We start from the raw sequence: 22,288 nt of genomic DNA on the forward strand, positions 1-22,288 counted from the left end.
TGTTCTGCTCTCTTTCTATTGTTTTATATTCATTTATACAATTTTAAATTAAGCAGGACAGGTTTCTGTTTAAGAAAGATACTTAATTTTGTTATTTTGTATTAAAGTGAATTGCTGGATAATAATTTGTTTTCCACGTGTTCATGGCATTCAAAAATATGCATCTAATTCAATTCAGGTTTGAGTCAAATAGTTAAAAAAAAAAATTTCACTCACAAAAAAAGGGGCTAAAAAAATTTACCACGCCAGGAAAGGTGAAGGCAATCGGGTTGGCCGGCCCTGCCGATGAGGTGTCCCTTATTTATTTTTTCAGGGAGTTGGCAACCCTAGCTGTGATATTACTTCCTAACTTTGCAGATTCAGATGGCTGACGACTTTATTAATCCCTTTGGGAGGTTCCCTCGGGGAAATTGATATCTCCATCTCACTCACTCAGCACTGTCGTAGACAAGAACCAAGAAAGGAGAAATAAAACATCCCAAAAATCAACACCCATCCATCCATCCATTTTCTATACCCGCTTTATCCTTTGCAGGGTCACTGGGGTCTGCTGGAGCCTGTCCCAGCCAATTTTTAGGCGAAAGGCAGGGGTCCACCCTGGACAGGTCACCAGTCCATCGCAGGGCATCAACACCCATATAAATGATAAAAAGATGTGCAATAAATATAATAAAATATTGCACAAAGTTATTGCACAAAGATGTAGGCTCATTGAAGAAAAGAACTTATGATAGTATATTGTGTGGAAACACCACTAGGTAAAGGAGGCAAACATCAGAAAACAGGATTTCTTCAAGCACACATCCAAGTGCTGTGAGAACGTATACTTGGTATAGTTGTACTAATTATGTTTAAATATTACAGCAAAGGAAGGATTGACTTGCTTTCTTAAAATGCAACAGGTGACGCCAAGCTTCTCATCTCTAGATATTAACATCTCATGTTGCATTGTGCAGGAGGTCACGAAGAGTAAAAGAAATGGGAGATGCAGTTGCTCTGTAAAATTATGTCTTCTTCATAACTTCTTGAGATTTCTTTTTTCTGTTGAAAACTGCTTTTTAAAACATTTTTCCTTCCCGGTGGTTTGGATGATTTGGATCATTCTGAGCGTGCAGACAATAGGAGTATCATGTTCTCAACTCCAACATCTGTACACGGATTTCGGATGACACGAGTGGACTAAGGACTTCAGTCTGACCTGCAGAGGTGGGGTAGGAGTGCCTGTAGAATATGTAAATAATGGATGGTGTAATCCTGGACACGTGACCCTGAAGTTGAACCTCTGCACCCCAAATGTTATTCTTTTAGATGAAAGTTTCCATCCTTGATGTCTACTGAGAGGACTAACCTGTTACCTGCTCATGCTGCACTCAATATCATCACTACAGTTGTTGCTATGCAAAATTTCCCCCATCCACAGCAGTCATATTGATCTCTGTGAATTTAAACTATGCCTAAAATCCAATAGGTTCCAAATCTAATTTAAAGTATTTATTTCCTACATATATTCCTAAATAATGTAATCTCCAGCCACGTTATTTCCCTTTTGGGGATTAATAATTATTCAACTCAATAAGACTACTTGCTGTTTAGCCCCGAATTTTTAAGAATGGATTGTAAGCACTTCAAGTGTTAATTAAATGGACATTTCGTCAATAATTCCACAATTAGCAGCTTTGTCCTGCTGGGAGATTATGCAATTCAGAACAGCTGCTAATAGGCATTTAACCATTGGCCATGTTTTAATGGTCAGAATGACAACATGCAAAGGTTTATTCAGCATATTCTTATGTTTTCTAAGGGTATCAGAGAGCAATAGAAAATACGAACAACCTCAAAACAGGTACGACAGCATTATTTAAAGATATTCCTAAAATTGATAATCTTTAATTTCTTCACTGTAGCTATATAACAAAATTATACTTGGATTTCCTTGGACTGTAGATGATTTTTGAAACACAAATACCCGAAGACAGTTTCCTTACTCTAAATAAATGAATACATTTTGATTAATAAACAAAAGTTAATATATAAAAAAGCATAAAAGCTTCAGTTGTTATGTCAGTCCTAAAGGCCATTATTTTTTCAGATTTTTGAGAAGAACAAGAACTTATTGTTTTCCATCAGCACTGAAGTCAAATTTGAAAGATTTTTTTCCTTGTCAACAAAAGTAGAGAAATTATCCCAATGACCACTTCTTCCTTCAGTCAAAACATGATAGTCATTCATAAGGCTTTCAGGACTTCACTGCAATGTTACATATGTGCCCGTTTTTAGGGATAAAACTTCATTCCATATCATTAAAATGTTCATATCCTATTGTGTAGAAATAGGGCTTTGATCAATCACATACAGAGCAGTTTGCATTTTTTATACTGAACAGTAGGTGGCGTCATTGCTCTTCTTTGTAAGTCCTTCAAACCTCATGCACTTCATACATTTAAATCTAAAAAATACATCCAGTCATTAATAACCACAAGTGATTCCCTCATCTGGCATTATGTAGCCGTTATCTGATTAAAATGTACGATTAGGATCTGTCCAACACTATAAATTATTACTGAATATTGAGCAACAATGACTTTTCACAGTTATGTCATCAATCGGATGTATTAGACTGTTATTTACATTCAATTTAGTGCATTCAGATTCTTACATTTATATTAATTGCATTTTTATCTACATTTTTGAATTATGTTCACTATTTTCATGACTATAGTCCTGGGAAAAAAATACTTATTACCAGGGAGGAAAAAGGTAAAATAGCTTTGGGTAACCGCTAAAACCTTTGTGTAAAAAAGGAATGCCTACTGTGAAAATGAACAGATATCCGTTTTGTCTGCAAACGTTAGTATCAGAGTTTGATATAAATATATATATATATAAATATATATATATATATATATATAAAAATACATAATCACTTCACTTAGGCCACACTTTGCAGTGTTTAAGGTAACCTGGGCATAGGAGGGGCCTTACTCACCTGTGCTGGTCTGGGATACGCACCTGCTTCTTCTCCTAAAATTAGGCGCCAGCTGGTTTGACACACATGCAATACTGTGCACACGTCTCCATCGCCGTGCAGTTGCTACTGAAGCTGCTGTTGTAAACATAACCTCATCTATAATAAATAGCACGTACACTCATCTGGATTCAGTGTGCATCTATCAAAAGCACAGCGCGTCATACAAATAGACGAGACCCATGCTGCATCTCCCTCTGTTGACCTTAGCTGGACCTTGGAACAAATATTCTGAAGGTGTTATCAAGTCACAGTATTTACATGGACCATTACACATCTGCTGCATCTTCAGGTTCATTCCAAAACAATCATGTTGACCTGTCATAATGTAGTAATGTTATTCTCTAATAATTTAATTGTAATGGGTAACAATATTGTGCTGGTAGGCAGAGTCGCCCCATGTTGGCCCCTCATCCACTTATCCAGGTTTGGGTCACGGGGACAGCCGTCTGAGCAGAGAGGCTCAGGCGTTCCTTTCTCAATCCTGTTCTGGGAGGACATCAAGGCCTTCTCAGGCTTGCCAACAAAAACCTCTCAAACGTGTCCCTGAGGCTGCATCGGGACATTATCCCGACTGGACATGTCCAAAAACATCCCCCAGCATATGGGCCAATATGTGCAACATGCATGGGAAGGTAGAACGAGCCTGTGTGACTACAGACTACTAAATACAAGTGCTTATAATAGCAAACAAGCTTGCTGCTTGCAGAGTTATTTTCATATGCTCCATTCACTGAGACATGAATCACAATCAGAGTATTTACTAAATTAGCATCTGGAAAAAACACATACAGCACACAAGGAAATAAGTCAGTCTTGTCACAAATGCACCTTGCTGCATTATTTACAGCACTATTTTAATTGATCTTGATATGATGGGCAGATATTTAAGCTGAAGACACCAAAAAACACCTCCTCCCAGGCATCACATTGTAAAAAGATCAAGTGCCATTGGTTGATCATGAGTCCAAAAAAGCTAATTAGTATGATTTTCTGCATTAGAAAAAAAATAAACATAAGAGACTAACATGTAAAAGCTTTATCTAACCAGAAAGAAGACATCAACTATGTACAAAAACATCAATATAATATTTTTATATAGATATATATATTTATATTTTGTATCTATACCAACTAAAATATACCAGCGAAGCAGCTATTGGTCAATCTGACAAAGCTGTTTCTCAACAGGTTTCTGAGAACAGTTTAAATATCCTTCAACTATAATTGTGAAAACTCAGGAAAAAAAAAAGAAAATAAAGAGGAAGAAAAAAAAAAAAAAAGAAATACAGGTAAATAAATTAGAAAAAAAAATATATAACCCAACAAAAGTCCTGTGTTTATCCTGTGTGCCATTTTGGAATACTGCAGAGTGTGAGGAGGAGAGCCACTTCAGTGGCGTCTCCACCGGATCAAAGTTTGTTCGAGGATGGACCAGCTCCGACCATCCAACAGAGTTCCCCAAGTTTCTCTTTCTCAGTTCATCATCTGCTTGCTTACAAAGATTCAGACACAGTTCCATGACAACTGGTGTAGGCCACAATTAAAAGAGAAGGGCACTTTTTCTTTTTTTTTTTTTCTCCAAAATATAGCAGCCCGAGGATGAACTCTTGATGAAGTAGGGGAGGAGGATATGGCCTGGACTCATGTAGGGGCAGTGGGTTTAGCAGCCTTCTTGTTTGTCAAGAGTTTGTTTCACAGTTGAATCCAACATCCACCTAGACAACCACAAACTTGGCAATTTGTATATATATATATATGTGTACAGTATATAAACTACAATCATTAACAACAGAGACGCAGGAGATTCCTCCTCAAATACAAAACTTGTCTTGTGGTGTCCGTGAGTGGACTTACTGTAGTGTGTTTGTGGCATTTGGAGAGAAAAATAAGGTCCTGAGATATGCACTGAGGAGCTTCTGAGGACAGAGTGATAAAAGTGTGATCTATATAAAAATGACAACAAAAAAAACAAAAATAGATGTGTATCTATTGAATCACTGTGTGTGTATGTCTTGTGTGTTAGGAGGGGCTGGACCGCGGCAATGCCAGTATTCGTCCGTTGGTCTTTCCTCCGTTCATGTGTGTGAATGGGATGTGGTGCTCCTCGTAACTGCCCCTCAGGCCCACGGAGGAGGCCTCGTCCCTGTCCGAACACTGCTCCCTCTGGGAGTATGAAGAAGGATCCAGTGGGATGCTCTCCATGTTTTCCATGTCCAGGTCAAAATCCTCCGTCTCCGGGGGCTTGTTCTCCTCACTGTAGAAGAAGGACAGCTCCTGGAACGATGGGTGCAGGTCCTCCCGCAGCATCTCGATGATCTCCTGGAAGGTGGGACGCATCTTGGGGTTGTACTGCCAGCACATCTGCATCAGGTTGTGTCTGAGTGAGGAGAGATATATGGTTTTTTAATGGTTTTTTTTAGCCACAATCTTGTCCAAAAAACTATTAAAAACACATTATTCACAGCTTAGTCACACTGAGTGACTCATTTCTTCCAAAGAATAAAAATGAAGACTGGTATTCTTAATAATCCACAACATAAATCAACACTAGTTTAAGTTATATTGAATAAGTCAAACAAATAACAATTTCCAGTATTATTCTTTGATACAATAACATAATTAAATTCTTTTTGAACTCATTGACTGCGTTTCCATGCATCAATAACCCTTTTAAAACCCGAATATTGGTAATAACCCGAATTTGCACGGCCATGTAAACACAAATAACCCCTTTGAATAATCCGAATTTGCTCATATTCCGGTTTTTAAAAACCTGAATCTGACCCCTGGGTTACTCCATTTAAAACCCGAATATTCGGTCATGTAAACACCTAACGGAATATGAATTTGTTTTCTGCGTATGCTCTGTTCGCAAGGAATCCTGGTCTTTTGAGTCCAGGAAGTTCTTATAAACACGGCGAAACGCAAGACCACGCCACACTTTTGGAGTGAGGAGGAGACTAATCACTTCATAAATGTGATGAAGGATATGAACATTTTGGCATTTGACGGTAGAAAGTACGGGGATAGCGAGATTTACAAGAGCGAAAAGTTGCGCGAAGCAGCATTTGTTTTGAATTTGGATACAGGAAGAAAAAGCAGAAATGACGGGAATTCGTCATCACGTTCTACACGCATCGCTGGTTTGATCCAGATATCCCGAATGATTAATTACCATGTATACAGGGATAACCCTGTTTGCTCACGCATGGAAACGGAATATTCCGAATGTTTCAGTAACCGGAATATTAGCAATAACCCGAATTTTGACTGCATGTAAACGTAGTCAATGTTGTCACATTAATGTTTCAACATATAATAATCTCATTTTTTCACAGCACCAGTCCAAAACCGGGGGAAATGGGGAGGGGTTGTATCAAGAGGGTATCCCATGTAAAACCTGTACCAAAATCAGTTAATAAAAAACATTATTGTTAGGCACTAGAAGTGAATACGCCTCACGCACCATTATCCAATATTCAAACTAGTTATATAGATGATATTGGGTCTGATATTGATATAAAAACCAGTATTTCCCAACTACATTCCACTTTTTATCCCCAAAATGCACGGCTTTACATCATGCTGCATAGGGAGTTGACCTGTGCTTCCTATGCAGCAAAATTATCTGCTTTTTTGAAGATAACTTTTCTTTAACTCTTTCTGATTGTTGAGCAGACAGAAGCTGAACTCTTTTCATTATTGTGCAGCCTGTTCTCACAATTAATCATGAAATTGTTTGGTCAACGCAGTCTCAACTTGACTGGGACACTGTAAAACTATTTTATCATAACAACCCAGATATGGTATTAGGGCTGAACGATTAATTGCATTTGCGATAATATCGCGATGTGATAAAACGAGATTTTCTAACCGCAAAGGCTGCGATTTGACCAGTGACGTGATCTTGTCACGTTGCCGGCAGGGAAAAGAAGTCAACAGTGAGAAAAGTCCGCGTGTAACCTAAATCTACCATGGCCTCAGTGTTAGGGCTCGGCCAGGCGGGGCTTTATAAATATATGGGCTTTATACATTTATTAAATATATGAGCGCGGAGTCAGCGTGGTGAGGAGCTGTGCGCGGCAACGAGCACGAGCCGGGCGCGCGCCGGCGGACAGTGAGTCGCAAAGTGAAGCCTGATTTATGGTTCCACGTTAAATTGACGCGGAACCATAAATCAGCCTTAAACCACCTGCAGCCCGTCAGCTCATCAGGAGAAGTTAAAGAGCCAGTTGTTCATTGCTGGTTCGTTTTGTTAACTCTGTGTGCTTTGTTGGTTTGTTTGTTAGTTTGCTGGTGGGTTTTTTTCTCTCTGTGATTTTTGAGTTATTTGTGAAGAAGTTCTGAGTTCCCTGTGAGGAAGGTTTTTTTGTTCCCTGTGGGAGTTTTTCTGTGTTTTTCTATTAAACTACGCCTCGTTTTGTCTAAAGTTTAACCCGGTTTGGTGTCGTGTGATTGGGTTCAGAGAGAACGACCCATAACACTCGTGTACAGACGTGTGTAGACGTGTTAAAGAGGTAAAGCCACAGATTTGTTTTCTTTATTGTTGTAATCTGTGCTTTAAATAAATCTGACATTCTTTATTATAAAACAGACTGATTTATTGCTTGTGTAGTTGAAAAATACACGAGAACAGGACCTTGAAGAAATAATTGCATGTTAAATTGCAATCGCAATATTGACGAAAAAATCAACTGAAATATTGCAAGCCTTTTATTATTTTAATATTGCTGATTATGGCTTATAGTTTAAGATTAAGATTCCCAGAATATTCAAATTTTTTTAGATGGGATATTTGAGTTTTCTTAAGCTGTAAGCCATGATCACCAATATTAAAATAATAAAAGGCTTGCAATATTTCAGTTGATTTGTAATGAATCCAGAATGTATGACATTTTTGTTTTTGTAATTGCATTACAGAAAATCACAATATTCTAATTTTCTGAGACAGTCCTGTATTCTCCAAGGTGCTCCAGAATCACTGGTGCATTTACTTGTGAAGGGTTTTGTGTTGTGACTTTTGGCTGTGATTGTAATTTCTTAATCGTCTACCATTTCTGAGACACAGAAAAGGCTACATGAAGTAAAAAAAAAACAAAAAAAAAAAACAACTTTCATTGTAACTTATAGACTCTGACCTCATTTTGTCAAAAAATCGCAATTAGATTATTTTCAAAAATCGTCCAGCCCTATATGTTATGTCAGTCCATGCCGTGCGTACTCACAGTCTGTCGGGACAGTTGTCTGGCCGGTCCAGGTAGCCTCCGTCCATGACAAACTTGAGGACCTGCTCATTGGACTGGCCCTGGTACGGCTGCTCGGCCAACGTGCTGATCTCCCACAACACAACCCCAAATGACCTGGTAAACAGACAGGGAGGATGGAACAACAGCGCAGCGAGAATGAGAACATGCCAATTAGACACCCGACAGAGTAAATCTGTCTGTAAACACTTGAGTCAGTGAGCAGGGGACTGAGGGCAGAGGCGGTAATGAGACTGATAAATGACGTCAGAGGCTCGCTACGCCTGTTATTGACTCATATCTTATTATTTGTAACACATTCTCTATTTGTTATTCTGCTCTTTATTTTTTTTTAAATTGTTGTTGTACACATGACCGGGTGGTTATAAAGGAGGATATGTTGGTTGTTCTGTAACTCAAACGTGTCACTGACCAGCAGTCTGAATGTGCAGTGAAGACGCCGTCCTTCAGAGACTCTGGAGCCATCCACCTGACGGGGAGCAGGCCCTTCCCGCCCTTCCTGTAGTAGTCCGTCTCGTAGATGTCCCTGGTCATGCCGAAGTCTGGGAAGACACGTCAAATTCACAACTTAAGTTCGTTATTTAGGAACATCCCACTTACAGGACTGTCTCAGAAAATTAGAATATTGAGATAAAGTACCCAAGGGTACTATAATAAATCTATCTATCTATCTATCTATCTATCTATCTATCTATCTATCTATCTATCTATCTATCTATCTATCTATCTATCTATCTATCTATCTATCTATCTATCTATCTATCTATCTATCTATCTATCTATCTATCTATCTATCTATCTATCTATCTAAAGTTCTTTATTTTCTGTAATGCAATTAAAAAAACAAAAATGTCATACATTCTGGATTCATTACAAATCAACTGAAATATTGCAAGCCTTTTATTATTTTAATATTGCTGATCATGGTTTACAGTTTAAGATTAAGATCCCCAGAATATTCTAATTTTTTGAGATAGGATATTTGAGTTTTCTTAAGCTGTAAGCCATGATCAGCAATATTAAAATAATAAAAGGCTTGCAATATTTCATCGTCTACCATTTAAGTTTTTAAGTAAAAAAACAAACAAAAAAAACAACTTTCATTGTAACTTATAGACTCTGACCTCATTTTGTCAGTACTAAAAAAAAATACTCATGTGTTTTGAAAATTATTTGATTTCTAATGTCCCATCAGGCCTAGTTGAAAGATAAAAACACTTTATATCAGCACCGAGTATGTCAATATAAAAGGTTTTGCCCCCCCCATAAAATGGTGATCAGTGTGATTATCATTTTTCTCTCCTTTGCAGTGTTACAAGAAAGGATCGGTGTCTTCATGCTCCACAAAGGGTCAACTAAAATCTGAATATGTCTAAACATACTGCTGACTTCATTTCATTTCATTTCATTTTTTATTTATTCCGATCATGGAAATATGCAAACAAAAAAAACAAACAAGTAAAATGACAACACAATCAAACGCATATTCTATAACCATAAAGGAGCAGGAAGAAGAAAATCTTATTATATCTGCCCCTCCCTCAAAACAAAATTGACACAATTACTTAGTTAATATCACAAAGAAAGAAAAACAAAAAAATCAAAGATAGATTGTCTGTTTCCATACGCTTATATTATAAATTTTGACTATTTCATCCATACATTGCTATTTTTTTCTCTTTAAATTTCTTTTTAAACTGAAATATGTTTATACAGCCCTTTAAATCATAATGTAATGAATTCCATAACTTAATTCCAACAATAGAAACTCTCATCTGCTTTAAAGTTGTTCGGGCAAATAGAATGTTTAAAATTACATTTTCTACGACTATCTTCATTATTTGAACTGAAAGAAAACATGTATTGTAAGTTTTCTGACTTCATGTCAGGCCATAAAAACAAAACAAAAGAGAAAAAAACCCAAACAACTTGCCTCCAATTTTGACCGTCAGATCATGTGCTACCATGCAGTTTCTGGCTGCCAGGTCCCTGTGGACGAACTTCTTGGCGTTAAGGTAAGCCATGCCGTCTGCAATCTCAGCAGCCATTTGAATCATCTCCTTCAGAGTGGGCGGTGGACGGCCAGGGTTGTTCTGAGGGAAAACAGATAGATTTTAAAACATCTGCTCTGCTGGCAAGGACTCGCACACGTAAATACACGTACGTTCAGACTGCCGGCACCAATCCCATTTTTAAACCCATCTGACCACGATTCAATCTCCCTGATTGACTACTAACATTATTTATTGCAAGTACATTTCAGTCACCCAGACCGCGCTGATGTCCCCTAATCACACGGTTGCTATGGTAACTTACATGCTAGTGAAATGACTTTGCTACTCTAAGGCCCAATCCCAAATCTCCTTCACTCGCCCTTCTTTTCTTCCCTACCCCCTAAAAAAGAAGGGGGAGATTTTAGGGCACTTGAAATCTAGGGCACTTGGCCCAGGTGCCTGTCCCATTTGTCCTACTCCCCCTCGTTTTCATCCTTAGCCTGATCAGGAAGCTGAGAGCCAAAAGCTGTTGTAATTTCAGCTGTAGCGCTGTTAATATGCCACTTTATTAAGTTTTAATATTTTTTCAGGCTTAAAAGTAACCGTTAAGATCCCCAACTTGGGCTCAGTTTATCCAAATAACGCCTGTTAAGAAATTTGACTCAACGTTTTCGGAGATGAGAAGAGCCGCCGGCCCCAGGGAGCAGCCTCAGCTCACAGCCCGAAAACAGACGTGATCGCTGGGTCAACCCTGCGCCGTCGTCCCGGGAGAGAAACCTGCAGCTCTGTTGAGAATTACGCTGGCTGAAATAAATCATTTAGGAAGATAAATGTTGGTTTAATAGATGAAATCTAACAGTTGTAGCTACGCCTGTTAAGAAATTTGCTCCGAAATTTAGAGATTTCTGTCTGCCGGCTCCGGAGCTTGGGTCCGCGTTAAATCGACGTTGGTGTAACGCAGAACCATAAATCCCTTTATTCTGGCGTGATCTTCGGCAACTTTATCTGAAAGTGTGTAAATTACCCAGATATAATAGTTTCTGAAAACTATTATATCAGAAACATCCAAAACAAATCTGACGAGTCACAGGATTATTTCTCTCTATTTCTCACAAAAAAATGCTTGCTCCCTTGGTCACAATCTGAGACGACTCTGCCTGTTTGCCTTCGGTCGGCGAGTCAAATCGACACAGAGCCTACGGCGTAGTTTACGTAGCATTCTGGGAAATTTCATAGCCCCTCGCTCGCGAAGTCAGCATGTGAAAACCCTCGATTTGAAGGGGATATTCTCAGCCCCTCGCCCTCGTTATGCCCACTCCCCCTAGGTGAAAAGAGGAATTGGGACACCACTACCTTCACGGGAACGCACAAAAGTTAGGGTTAGTGAAGAAAACGAGGGCGAGGGGGACAATTGGGACGCAGCCTAACAAATGGTTTTGAGGAGCTGCGGCACAAGTTTTTCTACAAGTTGCAAAAAAAAGCACTAGAGATGAAGGACACCAACGTGAACTGCATTTATTTCTGCTGTTGATGTCTGGTCAACTGTTAGGTCAAAACCACCGACCATGCAAACAAAGACATTTTCGTGCCTGAAGCCATTACCTCCATCACTTTGCTACACATTAAGACTAAGACTAGAATCACATTTTAAAACTCTGTATATGGTTTGAACCAAATCTGGAATAAACTGCATTTCAATAAGGTTTTTTAGGACTATCAAATCTATCGGAACATGATCCGGATGAGCTAAAAATCATGATTTTCATTGGTAATGTGAACACAGCCTTGTCTGCTCAAGCTATAAGATCCTGCAGCAGAAAATAAAAGATACATTCAAATACTGATTTTCACACTTTACATGACATGATTTGCAATAGTTTGATTATTTAATCTAGTCAACTGAGGTTCAGGTCCAAACAAGCCCATTTGAGAACACTGCAAGACTTTTCATCGGACTTTGATAAACCACAGATATAAACAGTAAGAAGGTGCAGGGGCTTAAAGGAAAGTATAACCACTTGGGAAGGTCTTGTCTTTGTATCCTTCACTGTAAATGTATAATTCCATATTAATAATGTTTAAAAAAAATAAAAAATAAAATAAGAAACATATAAATAGGGATTAGGGTTTAATTCTCTGCATAAATGTAGAGGTGAGAAAAGGAAAGACAACTTCAAGATCAAACCAACTTAAAACTTTGTATGAACCTTTGTAGGAATGGGCGATATTTTACCGTTCACGATAAACCGCCAAAAGAATTCCCCACGGTAAGAATTTGTCATCTCGCAGTAAAAATCATGACGTTTTTGTGTAAAGCTGATTTATGGTTTTGCGTTGAAAGAAAGAAAGAAAGAAAGAAAGAAAGAAAGAAAGAAAGAAAGAAAGAAAGAAAGAAAGAAAGAAAGAAAGAAAGAAAGAAAGAAAGAAAGAAAGAAAGAAAGAAAGAAAGAAAGAAAGAAAGAAAGAAAGAAAGAAAAAAACCCGTTGATGACGTTTTTGTGTAACAAACATGGCGGATCTGAGAGCAAGGAGCTTGAGTCATTACAGTTTTGCAGTACAGGTGGACTCATTTAATTGTTTTTTATCGATTCAATTTAATTGGTGTAGTTTAGTAGCATTTAGTATCTTTTAGAGCAGTGATTTGGGGGCTCCAAAGACTGAATGCGGTGATAGATTTATAGTTACAAAAGTGGAGTTGAATTGGTATTTTTTTTTATCGTCATTTTTATCGTTATCGGGATAGATGCCAGAAATTATCGTGATACATTTTTTAAATCCATAACGCCCATCCCCTAAACCTTTGTATGCAAACGTACTCACCTCGGAGTCCGGCCGCAGACAGCGCAGGTAGCTCTTCAGATCCCCGTGGGTCATGAGCTCCATCACCACCAGGGTGGGCTGGCCCTTTGAAACAACTCCCATCAGACGCACCTGGAAACGCCAACAAACCACTTGTCTTTAATACAGTAATAAGGATTTGTCCATTAATAACAAGTATGTAGCTGTCATTCACAGAGATACTGCACACGTGAACAGGTTTAATTAATAACAATTGTAGTACTTATCTCTCGTTTGTAGAGCATGTAATGGTGAAATCAACCTATTTGAATCCCAGCAAAATCAAAACAAAAAACACAAAAAAAAGTCCCGTCTGTAAAAGATGGAAAAAGATGGCGGATCTTTACCACGTGGTGGCAGCTGAAGGCCTTCATGACCGAGGCTTCGTTCAGGAACTCGATTCTCTCTCTCAGGCTGGCCGACTCGTTCACCGTCTTCACGGCGACATGCGTTTCTCCTTCGCCCTTAACAATGTCTTTGGCGATGCCTTCGTAGACCATGCCAAAGGAGCCCTGTCCCAGTTCCCTCAAAATGTTAATCTTCTCCCGGGGAACCTCCCACTCATCCTCCTCGTACACTGAAAACACATTTTCATCTTACAGTTAAGTACTTTAAGAAAGCAGGTCTGTGGGAGTAACAGGTTGAAGGATCATTAATCTCAATATCAAGATGAAGAATCAACAGCCAGATTTCTCTAATACTGCAGAGAATCGTTCAATCGTTCTTATTTCCTTGCTCTTGAACATTTAACTAACAAAGAAACCTAATCAAAGTCAGTTTACGTGCCAAAAACAAAAAGACTAAGGGACAGCTTCTTCCCCAAAGCTGTGAACTTTCTTAACCAATAAACTACCTCATACTGTGCAATATTTTCTATTTCCTATCAATAATGTTCCAATATTCCTTACCTATCTATGTGCAATACACTTCCATCCTTTCAAGTGCAATATTCCTCCACCCATTCATGTACATTTTTATCCTCCCATTCACTCTTTTTTTATAGTGTATATATATATATATATTTATGTTTCCTTTTTTTTTCATTTTGTTGTTTACAGTACTTGTTTACATAGTCTTTGCATGTGTGCACTTTGACGAAGCTGCTGCCTAATTTCATTGTACAAGTATAATGATAATAAAGGCTTTCTATTTCTAAAAAAAGGCATTTTTGAAAGGGTTTCACTGAATGAATGGATCTTTTAAAGAAAGAAGTACGTTTAAGCTACAAAGTTCCAGATAACGCTGAAATCTGGGGATTAATCATGTTCTTTGGGAAACGTTTGGAAATATACAAGTATTTGCATTAGAATTCATTTGAACACAGTAGCTGTGAACAGAGAAACAGCACCACAAATTACATTTTACAGTTAACAACAATGATTTATGGATCATCTGTATTGTTGCTTTAACACAAAAAAAGACACTCAACTGTTATTGAACTATTTCACTCATATAAAATGAATCATCTATATACATGTGAAAAAGCAAGCATCCAGGTGTGGTCAATATTTAGAAACTGTTTTAGTAGTTACAATCTTTAATAAATCAGAAATAAAGCTTCAATAAAATGATTTTAATGAAAGATTTGAAACTCTTTGCTCACCATCATTAGCACTGAGGTACTCAGGATTGGAGGATGCGTAGATGGGACCGCTGGGCCCTTGAGTTTGACTGAAAGGAGAACGAAAAACATTTATTACTCACAAAATAATGAAATAAAGAGAGTAATATCTGAAGAAGATGTGATATTTTTGTACTTCTTCTTGAACACGACGAATCCGGCCACGGCCACAAACAGCAGCAGCACAAAGCAGATAATTGGTCCAATAATGATCTTCACAACGTAGAGAGGATCGCCTGTTCAAAAACAACCCCGAAAACAACGTGTCACTTTCCAGGTCAAGTACAAAAACAAGCTGCAGATCTACACAGCTACGATCTAAACGCTGCACTGGGAACATAACCTCTCTCATTTGTGAATGTCAGAAAAGAAAACTGAGATGGGAGTTAGGGCTGGGCGATATGGACCAAAAGTCATATCTCGATAATTTCTAGCTGAATGGCGATACTCGATATATATCGATATTTTTTCTGTGCCATAATTGGGGTTTCCCCCAAAGCATTATAGCATAGCATCTCTGTTAGCTTAATTTTTTTCTGAGGCAAACCCTTAAAAAAACAGTCAGTTTTAATACAAAGCCTCGTGCCAAATGTCACACAGGTACCTTTATTAACAGAGGTCTGCACAATATCAAAATAAACAAATTAAATAAAAATAAACTGCCTGCATATATAAAATAAAAATGCTTCTTGAATAAAATAAAACAAATATCCCTTTCCTGCATAACAATTAAATTAAAATACACTGTGCAATTAATACAATGTAGACAGTAACAGGCAGACTTTTCCACTGAGGTTGACAGTTGTGCAAATAACAAAACATTTGTGCAAATCTCAAATAAAACATTCAAGTCAATTTGTCACAAAATAAGCTATATCAAAATCCTTTAAAAAAAAAAAATGTTTTTTTTTTTTTTAATCGATATAAACGATATTGTCTCGTACCATATCGCGTTTGAAAATATATCGATATATATTAAAATCTCGATATATCGCCCAGCCCTAATGGGAGTCCAAATTACGATGGGTGGCTTTTCCTGACAATCCCTCAGGATATTGACGGAGTAAAATGCTGCTTCTTAGAAGTGTGAAGCAGCTTTTTGGTGATTTCTACATCAAAAGTTAAAACTACACGTGGGCTCAGCTCATCTTTACAGAAACTTACTTGCATCCTTCACGTAGAAGTACGTGTACTCGGTCCACGATCCGTTCCCAGCCAGCGAGGTGGCCCGGATCTTCACGGAGTAGTTCCCAGGATGCATTACTTTCAGCTTGCAGCCACGGGTCATTTTGTACATGTTCCGTGACACACAGTAATGCAGCTCCTGCAGAAGGCAGGCACGCAGGGTCAGGCAGTGTTAAGTGGCTTCATTTATCCCTGACATGTAAATTAATATCGTGACTGATTATTCATCTGCAAATGCCTCGCTGTCCTCAAATTGGTTCATTATTTATGTCTCCACAGAAAAAAGCCCTGAGTAATTTCACAAAAAATACATTTTCCACAGAAAATAACAGTCTTCCATCAAGTGGATGTTTTGCCGACTCATCTCCAAGGCAACTAAAACATTGTCCATTGCTAAAATTACAACGCTATTAGGGTTATCAAACAAATTACTGAGCCAAATTTCAAAGTACGAGCCACAAAATAAGCATTAATTCTCTTTGTAGCTGTGCTTTGAGGACAGTTTAAGGAAGGAACAAATTGAATTTCTTGCACATATTAGTCACTCGATTTGCTGTTTTCAATTATAAATAGAGTAAAGGTTCCTTTCTGTGTTGGAGTGACCCAACAGTGAACTCCTACTCAACCCCCCCCCCCCCAAGATTTAAATCACTACATGTACTAAAGCACCAAAGCATGACAGATGAGTGTGCAGATGTGTGGGTGGGTGTGTGCATGTCTTTACCTCACTGTCTCCTACTTTCTTGTAGTTGACCTCGTACAGAATTATTATGCCGTTGGGGCTTGTGGGTTCTTGCCAGGTTATGTGCACCGTGCTCTCCGTCACATCACAAGTGATGGGACCTAAGATGTCATCAGCTCTTTCTGCAGAAAGCAAAAGCAGCATTGGCTTCAGGTTTCTGATAAAGCTTTGGCTGGTTTGTGGTAAAATAAATTTAAAGACATTTAAGTTCTTCTTTCATCGATTTTCTAAGCCTCTTTTGATTTCTTTGTCTTTATACACCAGGATAATCTGGGTTCATACTTAACCAACAGTCTCTACTTATTTTATATTATTCTTTTGTTTTGCCATATTTGAGTTACTGTGTGGAAGTCTGGGGTAATGCGTATAAAACCAACCTGTTGCCTCTATACATATTACAAAAAAGAGCCATACGAACAGTTTTCAATGTCAGGTTCAATGATCACATTAATCTACTTTTTCTTAAGGCCTCTGCATTAAAATTTTTTGACTTGGTAAAATTGAAAACTGCACTAATCATGTATAAAGCGAAAAACTATCTTCTTCCAAGTATAATTCAAAAATTATTTCATGACAGGGAAGGTTGTAAAAGGTATGACTTAAGAGGAAAACTTAAATTGCAACAACAAAGTGTAAGATCAACTCTTAAAAGTATGTGTGTTTCTGTTGGAGGGGTTATTCTGTGGAACAGCTTAGAAGATGAAATTAAACTTAGTCAAAGTGTCAGTCAATTTAAAAGTAAGTACAGAAAAGCAGTCTTTGAAATGTATAAAAGGGAAGAGGAGATAAACTGATGTAAAGAAATGAAATGATTGAGGGGAAGAGGGGTATAAGGGAGTAACTTTGTGTTATGGTTGTCTTTGTTATATGCGTGTTGGCGGGGGATGGAAATTAATAATCTTTGCTTCTGCCATCCCCTTTTCAAACAGTGTTTGTTTTTGTTTTGTTATAGTGTCTGTTGTTGGTATTGTTGTTTGTTCTGTTCAATGGTGTCCTGTAACTTTCTGTTCTTCTTTTGTAGTACGAGAGTTGTGGTTTTGTTGGTTTGAAATAAATGAAATGATTGATTGATTGATTGATAATGGATTTAAAATAAAACAATCAAGGTGTGTAATCGAAGTGTACATGTTCAGCTTTAACAAAAATATGGACACTTCCATTAATGAATTACAGCCATATTAAAGCAATGTACCTTGACTTTCAGGGACTAAAAAGCACTGACTGAAAAGGAGGCCAGGCCTTGGCCTTTCCCTCGCTACTTCAAGACGAGCTATCATCCAAACGGGCTATCATCCAAACCATGTACTCTTGTACTTACACTTATTAAAAGAGCATTACTGTGTTTCACCATAACACTCCTGTCTTTGTGAAGTTCTCCACAAGCACCCAGATCGTGCACTCAAAACTGTCAGAAAATCTACGGCGTACACTTTATAATAATTAATGGTCCCCCTCTTGTTGACGTGCCAGAAGTCGTGACACACTTGTTTACTACATCTTCAGATATATGACCATATCGTCAGTTTGGTACATTTTCAAATAGAAAAACCCTGTAACATCAGCAGAAGTCAAGAATACTCCAAAGATAGCTTCTTGGCAGAGGTATCTTTGTCAAAATCTACAATGCAGAAAAAAAAAACCACTGGGTTTGTATGTGTATATATATGTATGTGTGTGTGTATTAAATATAGTAACAATGCACATATATATGCCTTAGGTTTTTACCAGCATGGTATTACTGGTAACCATTAATATGTGTGCAGACAAAGTAAAAAAAAAAAAAAAAAAAAAAAATCTACAATGCAGAGATGTAAATACAAATGGTTTACGACAAGGTGCAAACCACTAGTAATATTCATGAAAAAAGCGAGATTCCTGTTGGCATGAGTAGCACAATGTGTATCACGCGTAACCAGGCTATAGTGCTCACATTCAGCCAAATGCATGAAACAGATAAGATACTGGAGATGAATAAAGACCCTTAACAGACTACAAAAGCATTGAAAGTCCTGATCTCAACCTAAATCCAAAAATCAAGCAGCAACTGAAGCTGGCTGATTTAAAAGGTCTGGAAAACCCTCTTCAGTAAGGAAACGCCGATAGAACGGCGTGCTGGGCAAACTAGACGCAGATAAAAACCCAACCACAACATTACGGTTTTAATAGCCAGCTTTTTCTCATCAGAACTTTTCTTGTGACACAAATATCAACAGTTTTTTTCCTCCATCTCTTCTTCCATCATTTACCCAACACGGGTAAACACCAGGGCCGAAAAACACTTTGTTTCCATGACAATCCACACAGTCTGCAAGTGCTTACATTTTTACTGATACTTGCAGCAGACATTGTTGTTTTAGGTTTTTTTTTTCTTCTTCTTTTTAGTGTGGCACAGTTATTATGTAAAATTACATCCACATTAATGCATTTTAATTTTAACTTGGCTGGTAGCCAAATGACCTTAAAGCCATTAGTAAAAGCTTAGATGTGGTGTAACTGCTACCAGCTTGCTAACAAGGCGTGACAGCAGTTCACAAAGTACAGATTATAGTAATCCCTTATCCTACATTTAAGACACAAGGAAAATGTGTACCTAAAAAGTCTAAACAAAGCCAAAGCTATCATCATTAAAATAATTTTAAAAAAAAAATAATATTTTGGTAATAAAAACAATTCCACAAGGAGGATAAAAACATAAAAATCAGCTTACACAGCTTCAGGTATCAGTGCTCTCTGTCTCACCTTCAGGCAGGGTGCGGGCGCTGACGTACGTTGCCATGCTGCAGCGCGCGTCGATAACCGGGTGGTTGCAGGCGTGGATCTCAATCTGGTAGCTGGTGAAATGGCGCAGGTGCGAGATGACGGCGTACTCCTTGGCGTGGACGGTGACCATGGTCTTGGTGCTCTCGAAGGTCTCCACGTCCTCGTTGTCGGGGGTCCCGGTGCCGCCCGCTGGGCTGGGGGCGGTCGTGAGGAAGTGCTGCGTCCTGTTGGCGATGCCCATCACCGAGCGCCGCTGTCTGGAGCGTCTGGACGACACACAGCACAATTGATGGGTTTTTGTCAGGACATGTTTCTTTTTTGTGTGAGAGAAAGTCAACAGAGCACTGGGATGATTTTGACGACGTGAGGACATTAAGGATTATCTGAAAGGTCATTTAGTTTAGTTTATTTTCGGTCATGACACAAAAAAAAAATAAAAAAAAACAAGAATAAAAACGACAACAAGAAAACGAATACAATATTCAAAGAAAACCTAACAAAAAAGTTTCCAGTATACAAATAAACAAATAACATCTAGCCCGAAAAAGGGGTAGGCTGAAGCAAAGCTTATTATTTGCCTACCCTCAAAAAGATTAATTAAATTAATGAAATAAAAGCAAAAAGTAAGAGAAAAACTGCCAGTAAAACAAATTGCCTCTGTGGGGATAACAAACATTCCTCAAAAAATACAAAAGATTTTTAAAATAAAGGTGCAGTCTACATGTTTCCTTCATCCTTAAAAAATCTAAGCAAATCACCAATTACATAAATACCCAAATCAACATCAAGCCATTAATTTAATGACTTCATTATTAATTTAATATAAGGAAATCATCCTTCTTTTCAATGTTTTTTTTAAATAAAGTTAAGGTTCTACATAATTTCAAATCTCTATCTAATTTATTCCAAACATTCACCGCTGCCACTGTAGTGCATTTCAGTTTGGTGTTGGTTCTGATTGTTGATTTCCTGTATCTCTCTCCCCTCTGAGGTTGTAATGGCTTTGTCTTAAATTGAACATATTTTGGATATTTTGGCAGCATGTTATTGTTGATTTAGAACATGAGCTGTGCAGTTTTGAAGTCCACCAGATCATTGAATTTAAGCTCATTTAAATCTATAAATAATATAATAATTTAGTACATTTCTAATTGTGAAAAGTAGCTTAATAGTAGGAATGGGCGATATTTTACCGTTCACGATATACCGTCAAAAAAATTCCCCACGGTAAGAATTTGTCATTTTGCGGTAAAAGCGATAAATTCCCGTTGATGACGTTTTTGTGTAACAAAGATGGCGGAAGGCGGATCTGAGAGCGAGGAGCTCGTTGTTAAACGAGGCTCCAGCTCCAGCTCTGGAACTGGTTTGGATTTAAAAAGAGAGGCGAGGAGCAAACATCATCTATTATATGCAGAGTCTGCAAAAACAGAAGGAAATGGTTGTTACATTTTGAACGTTTGACTATTACGAAAAAAATTGCAATAGTATCTAATTTGTGGCATGTTCCAACCACAGGTTAATTTGCACATTTTATTTATATTAGAAGAGGTCATCACTGATGGGATTTTATTTTCAGTGAACTTTTATTTATTTGTCCTGTTTCTTTATTTATCAAGTATTTTTTTCTACTTTGTGATTTTATAAGCTAAGAAAACTTGAACGATAATGGTACTTTTGCTATTTGCACTGTTATCCCACTGTTTAAGCCATGCAGTTTGAATAAATGTTGAATCTGTTCTTACATTTCAAACTTCTTTCATTTGAGTCATTACAGTTTTGCAGTACAGGTGGACTAATTTAATTGGTTTTTATTCATTCAATTTAATTGGTGTAGTTTAGTAGCATTTAGTATTCTTTTAGAGCAGTGATTTGGGGCTCCAACGACTGAATGTGGTGATAGATTTATAGTTACAAAGGTGGAGTTGAATCGGAATTTTTTTTATTGTTATCGGGATAAATGCCAGAAATGATCGTGATAATTTTTTCTAGTAATTTACCGCCCATCCCTACTTAATAGCACTCATAAACAATAAAGAACAAACAAACAAAAATGTATCAGTCTTACTTGATCTCAAACACTTCATTGTGGAGGTAATTCTCAAAGGTTTTGCGGTACTCCGAGTCCTCCTTCTCCTTCTTGAGCTCCTTTTCGGTTTTTGGACAGGCGCAGCATCGGGCTCCCTGGCCCTGCTCCTCCGTCTGGTTCCATTTCTGCTCCTCATCACTGTCCACCTGAGTGGGCACCCGCGATGGCAATTTCATCCCTGTTGACATGGGGCCAGACATGGCAACCGGAGGGGGTGGGGAAAAAAAAAAAAAAGACCCAGAAAGAATTGGATGACTGGTGTAACAAACACAGATATTCAACAAGATCATATGCACTGTATCCTAACACATACACACACACATCCACCCACACACACCCTCAGGGCTTGTCTGTCATTGTCAACCCCAAGTCTTCAACCACTCTAGTGGAGATAAATTATCACTGACACAATCTTCCTGCATGCTCCTATCCGTCTACATGGGAAGGCATTATGGCAGTTCTAAAGAGGAAACTCTGGTATTGTGCTAACACAGATGGGCATTGACGGCAAGACACCGGCACACATCAGGCTGTGTCCAAAATGATTCAATCAAGAGAAATGTGAATGAACTCTGCCTGAACCTGAGCCACACAGAGGGCATTGTTAACCATTTTTTTTTCACAAATGTATTGTCATGAAAGCCTTTCATGTGCCATGTCTTCTGAACTAGTTGAACTCCCGTCCTAGAGGTGGGCGCCTGCCATTCTTTTTTACATAAAGTTCAAAGTCTTACAGAGTAGGACTGAGTGTCACTTTTGATACGGCACAA

The 22,288-nt window shown here is 38.1% G+C and overlaps 1 protein-coding gene across 1 annotated transcript in view; it reads right to left on the reverse strand.

The window, feature by feature from the left end:
* Positions 1-3,851: 3,851 nt before the first annotated feature.
* LOC133452418 (insulin receptor-like) overlaps positions 3,852-22,288 on the reverse strand; it is an 80,950-nt gene continuing 62,513 nt past the window's right edge. Inside the window, exons 10-21 of the mRNA XM_061731707.1 lie at positions 21,498-21,696; positions 19,412-19,698; positions 16,655-16,794; positions 15,910-16,069; positions 14,882-14,981; positions 14,728-14,795; positions 13,472-13,701; positions 13,107-13,217; positions 10,226-10,385; positions 8,705-8,834; positions 8,254-8,388; positions 3,852-5,405 (exon numbers count right to left, since the gene is read on the reverse strand). Coding sequence (XP_061587691.1) covers positions 5,048-5,405; positions 8,254-8,388; positions 8,705-8,834; positions 10,226-10,385; positions 13,107-13,217; positions 13,472-13,701; positions 14,728-14,795; positions 14,882-14,981; positions 15,910-16,069; positions 16,655-16,794; positions 19,412-19,698; positions 21,498-21,696 — 2,078 coding nt within the window. The 3' untranslated portion in view covers positions 3,852-5,047. The remainder of the gene's footprint in view (positions 5,406-8,253; positions 8,389-8,704; positions 8,835-10,225; positions 10,386-13,106; positions 13,218-13,471; positions 13,702-14,727; positions 14,796-14,881; positions 14,982-15,909; positions 16,070-16,654; positions 16,795-19,411; positions 19,699-21,497; positions 21,697-22,288) is intronic.

The sequence above is a fragment of the Cololabis saira genome, chromosome 10, assembly GCF_033807715.1.
Source record: "Cololabis saira isolate AMF1-May2022 chromosome 10, fColSai1.1, whole genome shotgun sequence".
Classification (NCBI taxonomy): domain Eukaryota; kingdom Metazoa; phylum Chordata; class Actinopteri; order Beloniformes; family Belonidae; genus Cololabis; species Cololabis saira.